The 24,236-nt window shown below is 41.0% G+C and overlaps 1 protein-coding gene across 1 annotated transcript in view; it reads right to left on the bottom strand.

Moving 5' to 3' along the window:
- ITGA8 (integrin subunit alpha 8) overlaps positions 1–21,640 on the bottom strand; it is a 115,315-nt gene extending 93,675 nt beyond the window's left edge. The window contains exons 1-8 of the mRNA XM_086741462.1: positions 21,365–21,640; positions 20,992–21,116; positions 10,355–10,455; positions 7,961–8,084; positions 5,638–5,699; positions 4,594–4,639; positions 3,469–3,594; positions 2,305–2,349 (exon numbers count right to left, since the gene is read on the bottom strand). Of these exons, the coding sequence (XP_086597588.1) occupies positions 2,305–2,349; positions 3,469–3,594; positions 4,594–4,639; positions 5,638–5,699; positions 7,961–8,084; positions 10,355–10,455; positions 20,992–21,116; positions 21,365–21,567 (832 nt within the window). The 5' untranslated portion in view covers positions 21,568–21,640. The remainder of the gene's footprint in view (positions 1–2,304; positions 2,350–3,468; positions 3,595–4,593; positions 4,640–5,637; positions 5,700–7,960; positions 8,085–10,354; positions 10,456–20,991; positions 21,117–21,364) is intronic.
- Between the last annotated feature and the right edge of the window lie 2,596 nt (positions 21,641–24,236).

Below are 24,236 nucleotides of genomic sequence, written 5' to 3'. Positions count from 1 at the left end.
ACCTCAGACACCTGCTTGTATTGACCTAGCATTCCTCTCCTCTTCTCTGGGTTTATATACTCTCCTGTGGTTGAATGTGTTTGGTTAAGAGGAGATGGAAGTAATAATGAAGGATTGAACAGGACAGAGGATGATTCCCAGGTCAGCCAACAATGCAATTCTTTGTGCTAATCATCCACGTGACTTACTCATTCAAGAATCATCCATTACAAAAATGTGAGTATGCATTTAAAAAAAAAAATTATATATATATATATATATATATATGTATATAGCTGGCTGCAGCCTTCCACTACCAGGGACACATTTTTTTTTCACTTTATAGCATCCAGTTTAAATTTATTATTTTTTTTTAACCCATAGTGACACAGGACAGGAAACTCTAACTTTATAGGGATTAAGTAGCACCAGTTCTGGGGAGCCGTGTTCATTTCTGGAAATGTGTATGTCTCTATTGGCTTTGTGAGTCTGGACCATAGAGCTGTTCACCCCCTCCAGCAAGCTACCCCTTAAGCAATACCTTCTCACAGACTGCCAGCCTTACACAAGAAACATAGCTCTTAAGGATGCCTGAAACCAGGGATCTCAGATATTTTCAACTAACTATACGTTTTGAAATCCTGCACAATTTCAGAACCGAAAAAATAGCTACATCATGGACAAATTAATATTTATAGCCGATTATTTTTAACGTCCTCTACCAAATAGACAGCTGTGACAGAAGCTTTTCTTCTACACTGGATTCAACTTGCAGAGACACAGGAAAACTAGTGTTCAGTTTTTAACACACCTGCAAAACTGATTTTACAACTTAAAAATCAGACAATGTTCAGCTTGTTTTTAGTTGTCCTGTGACAGCACTTTGTGCTACGAGTTCAGCACATCAGTTCAGTGAGGTTTAAGTATTGTTAATATTCAGTTAAAGCCTCAGTGGTGTTCCAGGACCTACTGCTGCTAAACCTAGCTCCTGCAGGATAGATGGCTCTGACTTTGTCCTTAGGGAATTACAGAACTATGCTATTGGAGCTGCCACCTTCCAGGGCAGTTTTCCCTGTCCATGTGAAACTAGTAAATATCCTGTGTCACCTTTTGCCAGAGGGAACAACTTGAACCTCATTGTTTGAGTTGAATTCTCAAGTTATGTAATGACATTCTGCACATTTAAAAGAAATATTTATCCTCTATTCCGGTTAACACCTGTTCCTCAGTGCATATTGCTCTACTTTATGAAATCATCAATGTAGCGTCCCAGAAGGTGGTGGTTCACAGATCATGAAACATTTCAGGTGAAGGTTTCACAGTAATGATATTTTTAAGCAATGCTATTAAGCCTCTGAGATGTCTGGTTCTTTGTGGATGACAGCTGCTGTCTAAATGCAAGTTATTCTAAATATGTCCTGTATCAAACTTACTTGATCCAAGAACTTTTACAAAGTCTTAGGTGTGATTCCATATACCGATATTTATATTAATGTGCATTCAGCTTTTCCTAGCTCAAGGGACTAACCGAACACTTCATCTTCCTGTAGAATGTTTTCTCTCCCTCTAAGCCCGGGTTTTAATACAAGGAATTCAATTCTTCTGTCTCCTGCTGTTAAATACAAAGCTTGGGGTAGGAACAAGAGCACAGGGAAATTGTTCTTACTGCATTATGACTGTGCAGGAAAATACAATGTATGAAAAGGGTCAGCTAACGAACTGCCCCAGGCACCTTACCATTAAGGCACATAAACTGGAACTAGGAAATTTTTACAGAGCCAAGAGCTGCTTTCACCAACAAGAGCTAGCATGTCAGTGTAGACACGTCTTTGTCCAGAAGCAGCTGAATGTTATCTGCTAGCCTGGCCTATGCTGTTCATGAAGCAGTCAGAAGTGTGCTTTCGGCATACACAGAGATTTCCAAGCCACGTTGCACCTGTCCAGCCAGGTGCTGAGGGCCAGCAGCCTCTGTGCAGGTGAGTAACTTGGGTATGGGCCGAAGGACTGTACAGGACTGCACTGTTGGCCCCACTTGTTACTACTGGTCACCAAACTGGCTGAATTAAGTGAGCCTGGATGGCTCCATGTATCATTCCGTCACAGCTCTAACTGATAAACAGATGCACGAGCACGATACCACAACAACAGATTCAGACACTATACCTTCTAAGGAAGTATTTCCCTTTGAGAATATTGAGTACAGACAGCTTAAGTCTCACCAGTGTTTCAAATGTCTAAAAGGTATGTTCCCATGTAGAGATCCAAAATGAGGAATTTAATAGGTGCACAGCCATATGTTTTTCATTTAAGTATATAGCTTCTTACCTTGTTCAGAATCTCCAGTAAATTCCCCAGCAGCCACTGAGTATCCTGTTTAAAGATAAATTACAAGTAAAATGCTTGATAAACCTTTTCTTTCAAAAATATATAAAAACAATCAGATTTGTCTGTTTATCTGATCATCAGAATGCAAATTTTTTAACATTAGTATACTAAAACTGTCTGGAAAAAAAGGAAAACTGTTTATCACATTATTATGACTGAATTAACTGTAGGTCTGAATGTAGAATAAATCTCTCTTTTCTTCAAAAATGAGCTTCTAAATCATAAATACTTAGTATTTTATCTGAAAAAACCAGCAAATACTGTTGTGGTTTGCTCTAACAGCTATTGACACAATTTAGGTTTTCATTACTGTACTGTAACGTATGAGTACCCTGTTTTAGCTCTACATGGAAGACAGATTTCCAAAGATGCAGTTAAGTACCTCCTGGAGCTTTAGTAAACCTGTGAGATGATTGCTATTGACAGAGTAAAGACTGTATCAGGGACTGTAGTTTCAAATCGATGGACAGAGATGAAAGAATGCATCTTTGCCTTCAAATTCCACTGCATCTTTTCTAAAATTATGTGAAGAAAAACTTGTCTCACATGCAGACACACACAAATATAATGCAAATTCTTAGAGGTCAATACTAATAAAAGGCACATAAAGAGCTTTCTTTCTATTGATTACATAGTATCTTCAAATTGACTTTTGTTATTGCTTATTTCAATTGTATATTTTAAATATCAGTGAAAATAAACTGAGTATTTGTGCAGTACTGTACAAAATGCTGCAGAATTGAATTTTCTCTTATCTATTAAAAACTGAAATAGTCTTTAATTACTTTAAACTCAATACATCGTTTTGGAATGAAAGAAGATATAAATGGGAAAATGTTATACTTCTGCTTAATTATTTAAGATCAAATAATAAGAATCCTAATGAGCCATTTAAGATCTCAAACTTCAAATCCTGTTGCTGTGCATAATTTCAAGAACGTTCGTAATCCCATTGAAGTAACTAGCAAACTGTTGATTTGCTGTTGTGCTTAAGGCAAAACATGTTTAAATCCTCTCACAATTGGGACACCAGCAATTTAGAGCTGGTTATACAAGCCCCATGCTCTTACAGCATGTTGCTAACTGACATAGAGCTTAGCTTACCCATGTAATTGTCGTCATACGAGGGTGGGGCCACTCCTGTTTGCTTCTCGCGTGCCAGTTTCCTCAGAATATCCTTGAAGGAATAATTTGCAATGATATCCGCAATACTTGCAGTGATTACCTGACCTGTATTCAAACAACTTCATAAATGAAAGGGACATAAAGGAGACCCAGTTTCTACAAAACAGGGCTAGCAGAACATCAGAACAGAGCTGCAAGGGATAATATAACACAGATGCAAAGAGGAGACATCTTCTCTCAATCTTTGTCCGTTATTACCCCAAAAGTCTCAAGAGTACACATAAATCAACACAACAAGGCATTGAGACTCTATTGAACAATCACAAAAATATCTCCAGACCTATTTCAAGGTGCTGATTCAAACTACAGTCAAGCATTTTCAGGCTCAGCTGTCTTTTGATGCTGTACAGTACAAATGTAGTGGACTAATGGAAGCAATTTCTCAATGGAGAATTCAAAACTATGAACTCTGTACTGTTAAAATAACTAGATCTTCCTCCTTTGATGGCAATGCAAAAACACACATCAGTGAGGCTGACAATGGGCAAGTTGGTAGGCAGAGTCTGGGATTCGGCTGTATCATACATATCAAAACTAGTAAAAGCAAAAATACCCTTTTAACCCTTTACCAAAACCACTTCAGGTTTATCTGCACAAGAAACCATATCTTGGAAATCATAATGATGCCACAAATGAACTAAAAATCTATGCAGATAGCAACGAAATGTTGTGTTCAGAAACAAATAGTGACAAAAACTTCTGAAAGATTACATTTGTTGTACAAATATTAGCTATTTTTAAAATTGCAGTATTTCTAGGGAAAATTAATTTTATTAATTAAATTACAAATGTGCTAAAATGCCAGTATAAAAAAAAGTTATGTCTATTTGTTTCACTTTCTATACAACCTACATCCTGAATTTTCCCTGGCTTATTTTTATGCTCAGTTGCTTGTTAACAAATTCTTCTGATTTGTATTTGTTAAAAATAAGACCAGAAGCTGGTTACCTTAAACTGAAGAAACAACGGAAATCTAGAACAACGTTTTCAACAATACTTTCTGCTTCACTTCTTAGATCAAGTTAACCAACCAGATGAACATACCTTGCCAATAAAAACTACCCGGCCCACCTACAATCAGGTCTCCATTCTACAAAAAGCAGAATTGAATAAAATTACACAATAAAAGAACACAACAAAATTAAGCATGCATGGGAGAAACAATTTAAATGACCAAAAGAACATCTGAATTATGACAAAGGAGAATAGCCCTGTTCAAGAAAACGATGTAGGTGCATGAATGTGCAGGAAAACCCATAGTTAAATAAAGTTACGATCATCCTATGCATCTTCACTTGAATGAAAGCCATAATATTTTAGCACTAACATAGCATTCTACAAATTGCTGATTATTTGTAACAAAGCAATGTCAGCATAAAAGAGAATTCAGTGAAGCAACATTCTCTTATAGAGAAATATACTTTTGTCTACGCTACAGTGAGTCTTTAATCCTCAGCTATTAAGTGAATAACAATGTATCTCGAGAACGCTGAAAACAATGGCATTGATCAAAGTTATGTGGACTCCTACTGCTATAATAGTGGCACAGACAATAACAATAGTTGCAAAGTTTTTTTCTGGCCTGCAATATTGTTTCTGGACCCTTTTAACTTATAAGAACAACTAGCTATTTCCCTTAAGTACTTTCACTTTCACCTCCACAAGAGAAAGCTCTTACTCAATGATGAGGCTGCCTCCAAAAGCATCCTTACACAAGCTATTTTAACTTTTAAAAGCTAGCTAGTCCCTGCCCATTATTTCCTGAAAGTCAGGTCTCTGGAAAGCATCCTAAGTGGCACACACTGAGGCAGAAGCACAAACAATTTTCCACCTAATTATCTATTAAGATAGACTGAGCAGAGCCATATTGCAGTACAGAGAAAAACAGGTGCTGATTGTAGTTATTTCCTTTATTAATGAAATCAGAAAGTTTGAAGCTTACAAAAAAAAAAGAACTTGCAACAACTTCATGAAACTTCCCATGCGCAACAGCACGGGATCAGCATCTTGATCACCGAGACAATGCTTGAACACTGGGGATATATCAGAATGACATTTGGTCAAAATATTTCAGAAGTAGAATCTCACCTTGTAAAAATCTAAGCTGAAACCCGCTTGACAGAAGCCTTGTCCTTCGGGATCTGCATTGCCTGCAATTTTGAAGGTTTTTTTATTGATTTCACAATGCATGCGGAAGACAGCTCACCCACCACTGGAACTGTAAGGCTGTAAATGCAAAACTACCAAAACGCATGAAAAAATGTGTATTCTTTTTTAGAAGAGGCAGAGCAAATCAAGACCTACAGGACCCTGAACATGCAAACCCCTCATGAAGATTTTGAAAAATAGGACCAGTTACTTGAGACTTCCTCCTCCTTCACAGTCAAGGAAGGACCCTTGCAACAACTATCAGGGATTTGGTTTGAATTTGCCTGGAGATACAAAAGTAAATAAATAAATAAACAAGAAATCCTAGAATGGTCACCACAGGCCGCTCTGCCATAAACACAAAAATAATTGTTTACTAAGGCATTCTCAAAACATGTTGACATAGCAGATGTGTCAGCATGGGTCAACATTCCAACAACATCCTCGTAACCTGTACTATGGCAAGGGAAAGGGGCACAGGTCCTTTACCAAGGGCCAGCCCTTTAATTGATACACATTTGCTCGATGAGGATTGAAGTTTAATGTAATTTTGGATGCACATCTGTAAATGCAAAAACAATCTTCCTACTTCTGGCCATTTTTATTTCTAGTCTCCAAATCCTTATATAATTGTACAAAGTGGGTTGACATGCATTTTAGGGCTTTCCTATGAGTGCTGGACGTCTGCAGGACTGGGAAACTGAGAGCAGAAATGGCCACTTGAACTCTCTGTTCAAATGGCATAAGCCTTTGTCAAAGCCCCAGTGAGACACATGAAGCAGATCTTCTGGTCACCATTTCTTACAGATTCAGCTTCTCTCTGTACCTTTCCATCCAGGGACAAGGATTAGGCTTTAAAAGAAAGACTTAGCACAACTCAGTTTAGAACTACACTGCAACGTGAGAAAAGGAAAGCCACAGTGTAACACTGAATATACATGGAAATATCTCACGTTGCTACAGGTGTGCAGATTTTCTGGTAGACCATGGAAAGCATTATTGGGCTACATTATCACACATCTGTCAGATGTCAAGAAAATCCAGCTGTATGATACGGTGCTGTTTCTAGATCCTCACAGGAAAGAGACATTTTAATTATGTGAAGTGTCTACTTTTCCTGTAAAGTGCTTCTAACTTTCATGGCAAAATAATCCATTAGAAACTTGAAGGTAGGAGCACAGTTTGCAGCAGAGGAACAATTAAAAGGTGTATTTTGAAATTAGCCCATGTGCATATGGCAAGAATGCTAGCTGCAATAGCAGGGTCTCTCTACAAGGGGTATCGTGCCAAGGAACTACATTCAGATTTCTCATGTTATTGGCTAGTGCAAACAACTTGAAACAGCTACTCCTCTCAGCTAAATTGAACAACATCATAGCATTGCTGTGAGGGTTTCCCCTGGAAGGGACAGGTAAGCCCATCATATTTGCTATCTTACACACATTACCTTTAGAAAAGTAACCAAAAGAACAATTATCTGATTTGTGAGTGCAAAACCTGCTATAGATCTAGCCCAGTCCAAAGGTCAGTAAAGTCACTGGATACTTCATATTGTTTTCAATAATTTGGAGCACTGAGGTAATAAGAGCATTAAAATCACCATAAACACTTAGACATAGGATGTTGGACCGGATGAACGACCGACATAATCTAATGTGTGTCACTTTCTGCAGACTTCTAAGTAACCGCACTTGGTTCTAAAGATACGTGCACTGTTTTTCCCTATTGCCCAAGAAGGAAGGCCAAGAGATTCTACCACATCCTCAGCACAGAACAAGAGTGTGGAATGGCAGTGCTAACATGCATGGCTTTCTTCCATTCTGGAAGTCCATAAATGAGCTACTGTGGATGACATTGGCATGAATGGCAATATAGGCTCGTGTGTTTCTGTGCAGGGTTTGGTCTTCAGATAGTGATCCTATGATGAGATTTTTATACTCAGCATCAGCATGAATAATTGGTTTAAAATGCTGTCTGGTTCTTATCTAGATCTGTTTGCTACATTTTAAAGCCATTTAAATGGAACCAATTATATCTCATCACTATAACTGCAAAAGCTTAATTTACTTAATTTCTCCTCTTTCAATTATACAATAAAGCCTCCAGTTGCAGGCATATAATTTAATGCTCATTTTTCTTTAAACCCTCATCTGATGCAATAATGTCATATAGCAATCTTCATTCAATCAAGACTGTGTGAAGACTGAAAGCATGAGTGCGATATCAACGCCTCCAAGACAGGATTGTTCCTATTAATACTCACTGTTGCGACAAGGTGAATATTCAGCATAGGCACTGAAGTTCTGAATTGCTACATAGCAGGTGCCAACGGGGTCCTTCTCAGGGCTGTCTTTAAGGGTTCTCCAGTGATATAAGGGAGCACAAGCCTATCAAAGCAGAAACAATGCCACACACACCTTTCACACACTCATGCATCTTGCAAATGCAGTTTTTAATAAACAGTGTACAAGGATTCTCTCTGGTATTGTATCATTCACGTAGCAATGCTCCTAACGTATTGACAGAAGAAAGTGCAGGACCACTGCTTCGTATAATTTAATCATAAGCTGAAAAGCATACTCCTTAGCAGATGAAATCCATCAGGGACTACAACTCACATTTAAGCATATGCTACAAATACCCTCTAAGTTTGCTTCATAAGTAATAAGCTCGTTCTATTACTGCTCACTGCACAGGACGTGATCCCATAAAGATGCAGATCACATACATGCGGCTCAAGCCATTCCTACTTCTGTCCTGATATGTCTTGAGGAAATGGCCATTGCAGTACAACCACTATGATTCTACTTAGCAGAGAGAGATTTGTCAGGATGTTGTATCACATAGTCTATCACAAATATCAGATTGCCTGCCTTATAAATCCCTGGTCCAAATCTTTGGAGAGATGATACAGCTATAATGCATTCAACAGCCTCTCAGTGAACAGGTTTTTGCTAAATAAATTTTGGCTAGTGAACTAGTATTTAATCTTCTTTGTTACAGTAGTGACGTCACAAACATGACAGTGTAAGGATAAAAGATATACCTTGTGTAGAGAGATTATATTTTTTAAAAGTAATTCAAATAACTGGAAAAACTAAAAAGATAAACTCTCAGCTATGCAAGTCACTCTTCAGGGGTTCCTGTGCCCTAAAACTTTTCAGTTGCCTGGGGAGGAGGGGAATACACTACCTCTCCCTACAACCTTGCCTCTGTAAGATACAAACAAATCCTCCATTCACGTCCTATCTTGTCTTACTTCTCCAGTCAGAAACCTGTCTGCCTCTGGCAAGGCATTGTTATTATTCACATTACTGTATAAGCCTTAGTTCTGCAATCAGTTCCAGTTGGATGAACCACTGTGCTACTCAGAGCTTACCATAAAAGTCAGAGCTTCTGGAACACTGGTTTAAGGAATAGGGACTCTTAACATGCCCCTGCCTAGAAGACCTTACACATTAAAACATAAAAGAGAGCAAAACGAGAGGGTGGCTAAGAGGAGTATGCGTCCTGTGATTTTAGGTACATTTGACATCAAACAAAATGGATTGAAACAAGAACTCAATAAAAAAAAAAGAGTTTCTGACAGCTTGAGGACATTTTCATTTTCTCTCCTTCCAGTCTACAAAGCTTAAAAGACGAAGTTTTCTAGCTTCACTGTTCAAATTTTCGCCTGAAATGTGTTGACTATATCTGTGTTTCAGAAAGTCAGAGAAGAGTTATCAGTAGCAAAGGAAAGTAGCACATAAGTTAGTGATGAGGTTTTCTGCTCACTTGGTTAAGATTCAGCAAATGGTGGTAAAAAAACACTATTCTATTTCAGTTTGTGAACTGAATCTTCAGGTATTTTTAGAATTTTTACATTTACTTAGCTCTAACAGAATAGGGTGATGTTTTATTCACTACCTGTTTCAGGTCAAAATGCTTCCCTAGTTAACCACAAGGCATACTATATAATGGAAAGCATTTCCTTCAGATACTTCTTCCCTTATGACTACTTCTTAAGTAATAATTGGAAGTTTTAAGCAAATCCCAAGACACAAATTATTGCTTTCCAATTGTAAAACTAATAAAACTAATGGCCAAACTAATTATTCTTATCACAATTATTTCAGTGACATTTTCAGTGCAAACCTTAGTGCATAAAATGTAAATATAAAATGTAAATATAAGCAGCATCACAACTACTTTACTAAGCAATAAAAGTACTTGTTCCCTGCAGACATTGCACTTTGACAGCAATCTTGATTTGGAGCTTTTTTTATCACGACTTTTTTTGCAGCTGTTTTACCATGACTATGACACAGCTGTTCAAAACAATGTAAATGTGACGAAAGAGGTCAGTGTTTTCTCTTATTAATTGATCTTCAGCAGAGGTTCTTGGCTTCCATTACATTCCGCACTTATCATTCCAAATAAATCTTCACAATATAAAACATTTTAAAGCATACAGCTGCCAGTTACTGTGTATCTCTAAAATATGCACATTATCAGTTTTAAAATAATCATCATTCACTACCATATATGCGTCATGTGTTTTATAATTCACGCATAATCATAGAGTTGTTTCCATAATCTACACAGAGAGTTATTAAAGATATACATTTGAGAAAAACAAACACTTTCTCCAAATGAATACCAAATGCATAACACTTACCACAACTTTTTCTTTATGAGCTTTGACTGTTGCCCCAAACCACTGATTTGTCTTAAACTCAATAGGTTCCCTGGTGCCATTGACTTTAATTTTCCTATTGTCTGACAAAGAAACAAAGAAAGAAGCAGTACGTTGATATCTTATTTTTAAAAATTACAGATACAAGTGAACAGACTAACAGATGTATTACACTGCATCCTCTGTCATCATCCTAGCACCTCAATAAGAAATGGATATTCTAGTACCATTGGAAAACAGTAGTATCTGTGGAAAACAGCTTAAATACACATGTGAAACAACGGAGGAGAAACTCTTTAGCGGGGTCTGTTGTGATAGGACAAGGGGTAATGGTTTTAAAATAGAGGGAGATATAGATTCAGACTGGGCATAAGGAAACAATTTTTTACCCTGAGGGTGGTGGAACACTGGAACAGGTTGCCCAGAGAGGTGGTTGATGCCCCATCCCCGGAAACATTCAAGGCCAGGTTGGACAGGGCTCTGAGCAACCTGATCTGGTTGGAGATGTCCCTGCTCCTTGCAGGGTAGTTGGACTGAATGACCTTTGAAGGTCCCTTCCAACCCAAACCATTCTATGATTCTATGATAAAATTCAAAATAATTACACTTAAACTTCAGAAAAAAAAAACACAAAGGACTGGAAGAAGAAACCCTGTGTTTCTCCTGCCAAAAAAAAAAGAGGTTATCTGGAATTTATGATGAAGAATGAAAAAGAATCTACAAAAACAGGTGAAAAGCCCTAAAAAGTTTTCTCATGTGTGGTAGAAACTTTCCATGTAGAAAGCATGTTCCGTAATCAGTTTTTGTCAAACAAATGACATTTCTCAGCATGCTCATTCAAAGACCAACACTACATATAGCAAAGGATCTAGTTTTTAACAGAATTACATGTGTACACACTGTCACAAGAGACAGCTTCTTAATGTTGCCTTATACACACTCTTGCAGATGTCAGCATAAGAAGCCATCTGGGAAAAGACTCAGGCCAATTATAATGCATTTCAGGTTTTAATAAAAAGCAGACATCCCTTCCTTTCACCCTTAGTTCTCTGGAGCAAGCTGATTTCCTGTATGTTCACAAGCTATGCTCTTCCCTTACCAGTCATTCCTAATGAACTTCGCAACTTACACATAAGCAGGGCATTACTCCTTCCCTCTTGTAGCTACATTCCCTTAAGTTTGTTTCTGGTTCCTATCAGGAGAGACTTCACAAGAATCAGTCCTTTTTATTCACTCTAAGTAAAAATAAAACCATATACTGTCTACCTTGGAATGCAGAAAAAAATGTAATGTCAGCTTATTCTGTGTATTTACATACATTTTTTAAAAACTGAAGAAAAAATGCAGCCAACACTTCAAAAACCCAACACTTCTGAGATTTGCCTGACAGGAACAGAGGAGATGATAGCTCAATGCTGGATGTTGGATCACCAGTTACTTCAGCTCATGGCAACCTCATAAACGTTACAGATATAAACTGAATTAGGAAAGAAAACACATTCTATTTGGAGAACAAGGGTACTCTATCTCTGTACTTTTTTTCTAAAAGGAAAAGGAAAGTTGAATGAGAATTAATCTGTGAAAGTTTGAAAGTCTCTGAGCAAACATCTTCCTTGGTATAAATACTTGTTTCTATGCTGCCCCAATTATAGGGGCTAGTATGGAAGTCCATGCCTAGAGAGATAAGAGACATGAATTTCAGAAATATTTAGATCTTAAAAATTCAGGAAGTAAAATTTAAAAGCAATCTAAAAATATTAATTAAAAAATACATTTTATTTAAATCAGGCCTAAACTTTAAGAGTGTGGGAGACAGCGACTTTGACACACTGCATTGTAGGAGCTGCCAGCTTCTACCTTGTTGTTGGCAACACCACTTCTGATTATTTTTTCCAGTGAAGTCACCACCTTTCAAACTTCAAAGGTTTTTTTTTCTTTTTTCAATGCTCCAGCGGATCTGAACACGTTCAGTGTCCACAGACGAGGTCTTGACAGAAACAAAGCTTTTGAAGCTTGAAAATCAGCCACAGTCAGCTTACAGCAGCCAGTGCTAGCCTGGTTCTCAGGATACTCACGACCAGTAGTCTAACTTACAAAGAGCTGACATTTTCAATCAAAACAGCATAGCTGTCTACTGGCAAAGTATATTAAAACTTGAAAAGAAGTTAGTTTTCAAAAATAGGACAACAGTTTGCAGGGTTTATAAAATCACAGCTGAATTTACCAGTAAATCTGCAAGAACTGTACACATACATCCCCCCACCCCACTTAGTGGCACATGGTGTAGTATGAATCTTTCACCATATGGCATGGGATTTTCATTACAAAATAATTAGTAAAATATCACAGACACATAAACTAATAAATAGCTTTTTTCCCTTGATAAATATCTTTTGACAGAAATTCTCTAATGACCTCTGTTCAGGATCCCTGCTGGACCTATGGAGTCATATTGCCAGTTTCTGAGGTTATGTCTTAAAATACAGTTTAGTCTTTTGTATGTAACAATCAAGCAGCATTTCAGACTGCTATAAAGCAGCTTCCCCTATAACTTTATCAAAATGAAGCTACACACACAACTAACTTGTCTGAATATATGTGGACTGTCATTACTGTGCCTTGCTTCTATTCAATGAGACAACGAGGCTCTGAATGAAGCCACTGTAAATGTCCACTTCTGAGCTAGTCACTTACAACCAAGGACACAACCTAGGGCACAGTTCATTTTCTCCTAAAGCAAACATCTGAGAAAGTCAGAAGAACCATGGCTTGAAAGTACTTAATTTTTTTTAACAACTGTAGATAGCCATGGATGACCAGCTTAGACTAGACTCAGATAAAAACTATACTATTTGTTTACTCAGATAAATCCCAATTCAACTGAAAAAAAAAAAGTTTTATTTCTGTCTTGGGTACATCCCTCAAAACTATATTATCTAAGTATTTCAAAAAATAACACATCTGTATCCTGATAACACTCTTATATGACAGGGAAATATCTCTCCTTGTGTTATTTATGGGGATCTGATGCCCACAGGCTACGTCTATACTATACCTTACCCACAGGCTGAGCTATGTTGCTGTGAGCAGCAAAAACTTGGCTTGAACTCAGGTTGCATCCAAACGTCATCTTCTCTTCTGGAAGAGAATGCCTGGCCCCTTTTAGGAAGGAGTCCAGGCTATCTTGTATCATGATACGTGACGCTAGTGCAAGGATAGCCAGAATAGAAGGCAGCAGCTGGACTGGGCACACAACGCCTGAGCCTGTCTATAGAGCAGTCCAGGGAGTGCCTGAGGACCAGCTGGATTGCTTCAGAGCCAGCCCAGGAGCTGTTCCAGATGGTCAACAGTCTGGATGACTTGCAAATTTGGCTTGAAACTCAGCCCTGGAGTCACTCTTAATTGTTCGGCCTAAGACTGTATTGCAGACTAAGTCCCAGACAACCAGAGCACACAAAGAGCAGAGAGATGTATAAATACAAATTTAAGTGCAAGGACATCCTTAAACTGCATTTCAGCAACCCAAAAGGATCTTATTTTCTACTGCAGGAGCCAAGACTCCTATACAGCGGTACTGCCCCACAATGCAGCTTCAGAAGCAGCTCTGGAGATCAGAATTACAGAATCACAGAATGATTATCAAGATTGGAAAAGACCTAAAAGATCATCCAGTCCAACCATCACCAATACTTCTCAGCTAAATCATATCCCTCAACACAACATCCAAACGTTTCTTGAACACCCCCATGGTCGGTGACTCCACCACCTTCCTGGGCAGTGCATTCCACTGCCTGACTACCCTTTCCGAGAAGTAATATTTCCTAATGTCCAGCCTGAATCTCCCCTGGCGCAGCTTGAAACCATTGCCTCTAGTGAAACATGATTTTCAAACCAGCGTTCCTTCACCAGTCTTTTAGACTTGAGGTACCTAGGGGCTACCAAAGGGAAAAAGCTCCCTTAAATTGCCAAAGCAGTAGCTGGACAAGTAGAAAAATTTGAATTCAGACACTAAAAAGCAAACCTATGTAAGAACAACAGTGCAGAGATTGATTCATTTTTAGGAATTAAAGCCTGAACCTGGAGCAAGTGTTAATGCAAATCCATCATTTGCACACACTAAACTAAATTTGGGTCTTTCTATCGGGATTGGTCTCCTCTCAGTCACTGAGTAAGCACATTATAAACTGTTTAATGGGCATGAATCAAACACTACTTTTACAAATATTTATTTGTTGTAGTAATGAGGATCTGCATAAGAAACAGATGTATTTCCAAACACTGATAGTGGCTCATTGTGATTCATTCAGCTCTTCAAAAGCAGAAGTAAAAAATGCAGCATCTATTATAATTTGAAAATACTCAAATGAACAAAAGTAAACCAAAATATTTTAATCAAACTTAACACAGGAAAACAATGCTTCTAATCAAAGCAACAAATCTGACTATGTAACACACCTGCAAACTCTTTCAGGTAAGTTCAAGGAACTTTTGAAAATTATTATCTTTCTTGCTCCGTGTGTGTTTGCCTGTGTGTGCTGCGTAAACACAGATGGCCACTAACCAGGCATCTGCAGCAGGCTCAGTTACACTCTGCCCTCTAATCTGTACATAGTCAGACTACATCCAGGATGGCAAATCCCTTTCAAATACCTATTTTTATATGTGTGTGTCTGTGTATGTACCTATGCATATCCATACATATAAATATAGATAATAGAACATGGAATGTATGTATTTCATACATTAATACTTAGTTACACATACACAGAGTAGAAGTGAACAATCAACTCAATCTATCCATATTTACATAAAATGGGAATACAAATATATAAATCAATAAACATTTATATTTATATAAACATGTATAGGTCAAGGAAAGTGAATATCCCTCTCACATAGAGACAAAAGCTAGAATGCTATGTACAGGTTTGAGACACCAGTACAAGGCTTGTGGGTGCTTGGCCCAAAGAAGAGGAAGCAAAGGAGAATCTATTTGCACTTCATCCAGTGTTCAATGGTAGAAATGGTTTCCAGGCAGAAAGAAGAGAGAGACAAACTCCCATTTGAGGTACACAGCAAAAGGAAAAGAGGCAACAGACACAAGTTGTAGCACGGCGATTTCTGATTAGAAATAAAGAAAATACTCTTCACAGCGAGGGTGATTAAGCACTGGGACAGGATCCTCAGAGAGGCTGTGGCACCTCCGTCCTTGGGTAGTTTCAGAACTTGGCTACACGAGGCTCTGCGTAACTCTATTTGACTTTGAAATCAACCCTGCTGCACCATCAGGGTCCTGGCTTACAGAAGGGAAGAGAGAGAGGGAAGGGTTCATACTGGCATACACGGTCCCCTATTCTAGAAGTGAGGGAAGAGAGGGGATCTTGTCAACCCCGTCACCATGGCAGAGTGATATCTTTTTTGTATCACAACCATAAAAGATCCTACCACTCATTACTAAACAAAGGTAAGTCAGTAGCATTCACAGGTTCATCAATATTAGACCCTCAACAGAGAGGCAGAACACAAATGCAAGGCTAAAGACTATGATGCAGGGAACCAAGCCAAGCAACTGCTTTCAATATTAATGCTGGGGGGAAAAAGGAGTCCAAAGTGTTTAGTGACAGTAAGGATATGAAAAAACCTTACACAACAAGAAGAGTTGCTTCTATTTTTAGATTTATCTGATTCTATAAACATCTATTTAATTTATGGTTTTTATTGTGGCTTAGATGCTATTCATATGAGCTATTTTAATTTAATAGATCATATCTAGAAAGCTTTATGTGGACTTTCATTCCATGAATCAAGAAAAAAAAGAATCATCAAACCCAATAGGATTTTTTTCTCTAAGTACAATCTGATCAAAAACAAATTAAGACCTCAGGGCTCGAACTAACATAGCTAAGGGTATTTTTTCCTTTCTTTAGATAAGGTTGAGAGTTATAAAAGAAACTCATGAGGGTTTATTTTAAATCTGAATGCTACTAGTGAACCATGAGGCTTCAGATAAGGACTTACTGGCATAGTGGACTGAAATGTGTCAGCATTTAAAAGTACAACAAAGTTCTCCCTCAGCACTTTCTCTTCAGATGCAAATTCTGGTTTATAACAAGATTCTAAGTTTTCCCTAGAATCCTACCATCTTTACAGCTAATGATTTTTTCATGTAACTAAACCTCTCGAGTCCCACAATATATCCTTTTCTTACACAGTACCTGGGTTCTGTTACAATCAGCTCAACTGCTGGCCAGATCAGCTCATGTTTTTTATCAACTGCATGCTTGGCCAGAACTGATCTACATCCCCCTCCCCTGTTCCTCTTTAGAGGCTGTTCAAATTTTCTCCAGCTAGTTTAGAAAAATATAATCTATTTTACTAAAAGTGGTAAGGTTAACTGATAGCAAAGACAACACCCCAGTGAGTTCTGGAAACTTAGGGGAAGTGGTATGTAAAATTCTGCCTTTTTGAGCTAATTTAAAACACAAGAACTTGTGCAGTCTGCTAAGTATTACAATTAAAAGTGACCATTATAATGAGTTTCTGAAATCTGAACTATTAGCTTTTTACCAGATTCCAAACGCAATAGTGCACTTCAGGGGGCATTTAAGTTTGCTTCTGGCTGCAAGATGCTTTGAGTGGTTCAGAAATTTCCCAGTTAATCAAGCGAGGAGAAAGTTTTCTTCATGTTGCTCTCCTGCTACCTCTCCTGGCAGCTGAACGGAAGAGCACCCAGCTTAAACACAAGGACTTGGTAATTCTACCTCAATGCCAAAGCAGAAATAGTCATTGTAAACCTCATTTCGTAATGGAGAAACTGAAAATGAGAAGTTAGCTTTGTACAGGTAAGAGAAGACAGACAGATCACAGCTCCCTAATATAATGCCAACATTTGTTTCCCTGTCCTTTCACGGAGTTTCAAAGAGTATCACAGCCTTACGCTCCAATGCAGCAGGACAGCTTTAGAGCAGAGAAACAAGGGAGAAGAGTCTCTGCCCTTCAGTCCGTATCTCCTGGAGTAAGGGGATACTAAAAGCCCTTCCATTACACATTATCTCAGCTCCTTGCTGCAACAGAGTAAGTTAAAGCACCAGTTGTGCTCTCAGCGGCAGCGCTTTCAGCTTCTTCCCAGAGTCTCAGCCCCAGCACTTGGATGCAGAGAGCTTTAAAGAACTGCAAACATGGGACTGCAGAGTCAGTGCGGTATCAACAGCAGGAAACATGGAGAGTTCCTGCTAAAGCCCCTTCTTGGCTGGAGGCCATATCACTGGCCAACCCATATGGGAACGTCCGGTTACACGACTTGCTTATGGATGGGTCAGCTCAAATCCTACAGCACGTCAAAATTTCATCCTCCTGTCCTCTGTCTGTGTTTGACAGCTAGAACGTGGCACTCAGAAGTAATGACACTTTTTTTTAAAGGTGTTTTCATATCTTTCACTGGAAATTGAGTGAACAATTAGTGTTCCTGTTGGGTATACATTAGTAATCAATGCAATGTCTACTCCCTCCTGGCATCTTTGTTTCTGAGAAAAAAGGAGCAAGAGAGCTTCACAAACCATAAGGATCTGTCTTTCGTCATTTAAAGCTTACATGACACAACAGACTTTAGTCCTGAGTGTCACAGCCTGTGTGGTGGCAGGGAGGTTAGCCACACCTTGCCAATGACTCTGGGTGCAACCTTTGCAGCGTCAGATTTCTGATCCACTGGGGAACATCGCAGCTGTCTTACACCAGTGTCAGGATGTCAGGTCCAGTTCAGCTGAGCACTTGCATTCTCCCTTCAGGACTCTACGGCATGCAGGATATAGAATAGCTTTCTTTAAACTAAAACTTCAGTTATTTTAAAATTAGAAAGACATCATTCATAGAGAAAAATAAAAGTCTTCAACAAAACACCCTTTACATGATCAAAGACCACACTATCTCAGTGCTTACCATCATCATATTAACCTAAGCAAGCCTAAGTTTTTCACTAAGGTGTCTGTCACTTAGTCGGACCCTCAAATCACTTTCTGAACAAGTGCCCTCCCTATCTAAGGCAATATATACTTTACAAACTCAACACATTCTGTTTTTCTTCCTTCCCTTCCATGACTCATGAGCATGCTCTTGTTCATGATTGCCTGTTAACAAGCCTTAAATGCTCGTGGAGATTTTATTCTTTTCAGTTGGTTATACTTTACAGCCCCATAGCAAGGCATATCTATCCAGTCATTAAGTAAACATCTCAATATCTGTAAAATACAGGATAACTACAAACTAGTACAAAGCAACTCCACACCTGTAACACCATGATATTAAAAAATGTCAAGAATGTTGACTGAAGCCATCACAGGACACTAGTCAATGTCCTCAGTTTAACAGTGTTAATACAAATAACATCAAAGCATTTTCAAATGAAGGAATCCTTCTTGAAATTTGTCTACTGTTCTTGAGAAAACAGTGAAATAATCTGTACAATTACATATGAGTCTTACCAATCAGTTGCCCACTTAATTACACACTTATTTGTGGCAGTAAAAGTCCAAAAAACATCCAAGTGCGCTGTAGGTTCCCTCCTCAACAGCAGAACATAACTTGCATTGAATGCAACACACCTGAGCTTCAGTTGTGTACCCAGTACTCAGAAATGAAAGACATGAACCCTCATGTTCTGGGTAACAGACTATTTGAAATAGTATCATCTAGTATAGAGCTCATGTGGACTGCTCTGGGGGAACAGTGGAAAAGATGGAAAACTCACTCCTGTAAGTGGCATATTTTGGAGAGAAAAAAACTGACATAAAACAAACATCCATACTTCAGCAAAAGAGTCATCTAGGGTACATTGGAAATGGTCTTTACATTGCTGGCAATGAAGAATAGGTGTCGGTACAAGCTATGCAAACCTTCCTGGGGTCCCTGTCTATGAGGGCAGCTGGCCATTGCTGAATTGTGTGAAATGACACCTTTACTGCCATTGGTACTGCAATTTGACAGCTAATGACAACACTGCTAAACCTGCCCATACTGCAGTCCCTCCTCCAAGTACACTGCATTTATGTCTACACAATGGGCTCTCTCTGGCTTAACTTCAGCCGTCTGCAAGGTAGGCATCGATCCAGAAGACACAAACAATTGTCTTGGGTTGAATGAACCACACTTTGGAGATTCCAAGCTAAATAGTTGTGTGATACAGTTCAAAGTCTTGTTAATACACTTACTCATCAGCCTGTGTTTGTGCCTCTATTCAAAACATAGTATCTGCAAAAGGACATCTCTGTCAACAATATGGAGTTGTACTGAGTTTCTTTAGTAAACTTTTCTGGAGTTTCCCACAGGAAAGCCAGATGTCTGTCTAGGTTTCATCACTAGGTTTTCACTCAGTTTTCAAAACACCCCTTTAAAATTTGATGGAGTGTCCATTTGATCTGTAAGTTTTCTATTCAAACCTGAAATTAATTTGTATACATAATATATCCCACTTCTGTTTACATGAACTATCTAATTCTAAAATGGAAATACAGGAATATTTCCTGAACTGGTTTTATGTTAAAGATGTACACACAGGGCATATTACAATAAAAATATTGTATGCATACTGTCTTCATCTGTACATTCACATTTATACATAACTATATGCTGTACATAGTATTGCATACCCAAATAGCCACATACGCACACTGGAGCTACCTCTTACTCTGTTCTGAAGAATGCCCACCATAACGGGAGGGGCATCCTGACCAGAGTTCCTAGACACAAACATAGCAATAGGATGTGTGGGTGGCTGGAACTAGAAGGGCTGAAGAACTGCACTGCTTACTTGCTACATTTAAGTAAGCTCTTCTAATTTAATCATCAAAAAAATGAACCCTATTGTGTTCACATTTAAATAAACCACAAATATTATGATTAAATATAACCTAAAGAACCGTAACTTTTGCTTAACGATTAAACTGTCAGAATCTTTCTAAATAAAGGAATTAGTTTTAAAGTCCCTGCAAACACTAGGTTTAAATTATTTTCAAGACTTACAAAGAGACAACAGAAAACATAAACAGCCTGAATTGTTTAAAACGTGTGTTCCCTCTAATTAAATAAGAAACATCTGTCTGGGGATTTTGGAAGTGGATATAATCTATTCACATTATGCCTAAATCAGTTTGAATCTAGCTTCCAATATTCAGAAATAAAACTCTTGCTTTCTGAAAAGAATTAAATAAGGGTGCCGCATGAAGTACTTCATCCATCTGAACAGACAGAAAACCCCTTGCTGAAAATAACAGCAAAGACTGGCAATCCTGTGATTTCCAGGATTCAGAGGAGTGTGTGAGACACGAGCTTGGGAGTTTTGCCTTTTGAGCACTCAAAAAAAAAAAAAAAAAAAGAAAAGAAAAAGAAAAAGGCAGTTAGTAAGATGAACCACACATGGATCCGGGAGGCCGTACTCCCGTTATTTCCCGGGGACCATTAAACCCTTCCCTGCAGGCACACAAGCAGGCAGACTCCCCGGAGCCGGATTCCTCCAGCGAGGTGCAGACGCTCGGATCGGAGCCCCCCGACGAAAGCGAGCGCGGGCGAAACCTGTGCCGAGGAGGGGACCCGAGCACAGCAGAGCAGCGGCTCAGCCCTGCACTTACTGGTGTTATCGAAGGGGATCTGCCGGCAGCGGGCGGCGGGCCAGGCGCAGTGGTACACCGCTCCTCCTTCCACGATGTCTGGCTGCGTGGTGTTGGCTTTGGGAGCTCCCACCAGGACGCTGACCCTGCGGAACACACCGGGAAGTCACCGGGGCTCCGCGGACGGTCGGGACCCATGGGCGGCGGCCCCGCCACGGCGGCCCTAGGGGCTGTCAACCCTGCCGTTTGCCCACCGCCTCCCCCAAGCCCGCTGGCCTGCCCCCGGCCCCGGCCCGGCCCGACGGCGCTGGCTGGGGCACAGCCCGGTCCCCGCCGCTGCCCTCAGCGCGGCCCGCCCAGCCCACCCGGCGGCGGCGGCGGCGGCGGCACTCACGTGCTGGGGTCGGGGATGTAGAAGTCCACCGAATACCCGAAGTAGCTGCCCGGGGGCCCGCTGTACACCGTCAGCTTCTCCTCGTCCAGGTTGAAGGCCACCAGCACCGGCGCCCAGAGCAGCGCTGACAGCAGGAGCAGCGGGTGCTGCCGCTGCCGCCAGCGGGCGGAGCCGGTCCCGCGCCCGCGGCTGAGCCGCAGCATCCTCGCCCCCTCTGCGGCCGGCTCCCGCTAGCAGAGCAGAGCGGAGTGAAGCGGAGCGGACCGGAGCCGTGCGGCAGCCCCGCGATGCCGCGACGGTCTGGCTGCCGCCGTGCGCGGTCGGCGGGGCGGGGAAGGGGGAGAGAGGGAGCTGGCGGGGGCGGCTCGGCCCCGCTCGCCCCGCCGCGGGGTGAGCCGCGCTCGGGCGCCCCCTGGCGGCCCGCGCTCGGCGCCCGCGGTAGCCAGAGGCAGCACAGCTCGGGGGAGGCGCGGAGCCGCGGCGGGGCCCCGGCGGGAGCGCGGTTGCTCGGCGGGCAAGCCCGTCCCTTCAGCCCGAGGGACCGCAGCGCCGCCGGCCCGTGCGTGGGCCCCGCTGCCACTGGGCAGGGCGAGGCGATGATGGTCGACCGGGAGCCGCCTGACTCGCGCTTCCCTCGGTGAGCGAGACGCGGTCCCGCCGTCGCCGGCGAAGGTGTCGGCGCCTCCGCCCGGCTCCGCTCGACGCCTCCGGCGTTGCTTGCGGGAGGGGACTCTGCTCGCAGCCCTGTGGTTGCGGTGTGGCCGTGGGGGATCCGCAGCGGGCCGCGACACCCGCCCAGCGCATGGAGCCACGCCGAGGCCGGGGCCCGGGGAAGGCTTCTCCGTCCCGGCTGAAGACGGTGCTCGGGGTGGCTTTACTGCACTGAGCAGGCTGTATCTGGCGAAACCGATTTGTCTTTACTGAGAAAACCCAGCAGCGACGGTGGGAGAAGCGCACGCTGACTAGGGCCTCGGTAACTCTGCCCAGCGGAGTTCCCGGTGGCTGCGCTGGGACAGAGGCGTTCAGGAGGGAAATGGCGGAGTTGAGGCCGGTGGTTTCTACTTGCATTTCTCTGGACTTCCAGCGTCTTCAAGAGTTTGAACTGAAGAGTCTGATACTTGAAAATGCCTTTTAGGGAACTAAAGTCCATGAAAAAAAAAATAGGCATTCATCACTGACTACAAGGCTGCTAAAAAAAAAAACCCATCAACCAAAAAACCCTTCTAACCACAGGAAAGATGTAAACCGAGCCACACAGCTCAACACATTAGGAAATACATTCCTCTGTGAGTTTTTTGGTTAGTGCTTGCCTGCCTATATGAAGTTTTAATAGGCTGAAGGGGGCATCTTATACTCACGCGGAGGAAAGCATTGCTGTTGGCCTCCACCACAGCTCCATGAAGCAGCGGGTGTCGTGCCACTTTTCCCACAGAAATGACCAACACTGCCTTATTGCGTGTGGCATTGAAGGGAGCTTTTAGAAAGCTCCTTTTATAACTTCTCCATAAAAGTAATTAAAAACGATGAGGCTATATGACTCCTGCCTTGAATTGATTTGCCCTTGCAAGCCCCACAATAGTGTTCTAGCTGTTTTTGTTAAGAGTATGTAAAAACTGACTCTGCCTGAAATGCTCCCTTCCCCTACAAAGCTAAATGGGGCATCACACTCACATCTTGAGGGGACAGTATTCTTATTTGTATTTTTTCTGGAAAACTCAAATGTAGGAAGAAAATGAGAAACATTTTATTTTCTATTTAATCAGCTCTGTCAGGAGGAAAAAAAGCCTTGTTTTTCAACATTTGTAGTACAAATGTGTCCAAAACAAAGAGAAAGATCAGAAGAATAGACAACCCATGGATAAACGTGCTACAGTAGAGCATACCTATGAAAGCAGCTGAGAGCAGTTTGTTTTGTTCTGAGGTTCTGGTTTCTTTACTTTTGTGTTTTGTTTTATTTTAAGTGCTTTATGGCAAGATTATTCAGATAAAACTGACATTCCTGTTCACGAAAATAGAACAGTGTGTTTATTTCCAGCATTAACTGTGTGACCCTTAGCTGTCCCCACATGCTTGTAATATTCCTTAATTCTGCTCCCCTTACAATTGTACCAACTTTACTCTTGCTATTAGAATGAAACATAACTATTGACATTATTTTGTTATTTTACATTAAATAAGTATCTCTTAGAGATTTAAGCACCAGTAATAATTTCAGAAATACCTCAACAAAGGGGTCCAAGAGAGCTGGTTGCTCTTCAAGAAGGGAGTCTTAAGGGCGCAGGAGCAGGCGGTCCCCCTGAGCCGCAAAATGAGCCAGCGGGGAAGAAGACCGGCGTGGATGAATAGGGAGCTATTCTTGAGGCTCCGGGAGAAAAAGAGAATCTACTGCCTGTGGAAGGAGGGACGGGCAACTGAGAATGAATACAAGGAAGTCATTAGGATGTGTAGAGGTGAAATCAGAAAGGCAAAAGCCCAGCTTGAATTTAACCTGGCCACTGGGGTGAAAAGGAATAAGAAACTCTTTTATAAATACATTAACAGTAAGAGGAGGACAAAGGAGAATATCCACTCTTTGCTGGATGAGGCTGGGAATGTGACCACTGAGGATAAGGAAAAGGCGGAGGTTCTGAATGCCTTCTTTACGTCTGTCTTTAAAGGTCAGACCAGTTATCCTCAGGGTACTCCTCTCTCTGACCTGGTAGTCTCGGCTGGGGAGCACGCTAACCCCCCTGTGATTCTGGAAGAAACGGTCAGAGACTTACTACTCCAACTGGACTGCCACAAGTCCATGGGGCCGGATGAGATCCACCCAAGAGTGCTGAGGGAACTGGCGGAGGTGATAGCCGAGCTGCTTTCCATCATCTATCAGCGC

Source organism: Chlamydotis macqueenii, chromosome 2 (assembly GCF_036417535.1).
Source record: "Chlamydotis macqueenii isolate bChlMac1 chromosome 2, bChlMac1.mat, whole genome shotgun sequence".
NCBI lineage: Eukaryota > Metazoa > Chordata > Aves > Otidiformes > Otididae > Chlamydotis > Chlamydotis macqueenii.
The sequence above is the reverse complement of the archived record's forward strand: the minus strand, read 5'-3'. Positions and strand labels throughout refer to the sequence as shown.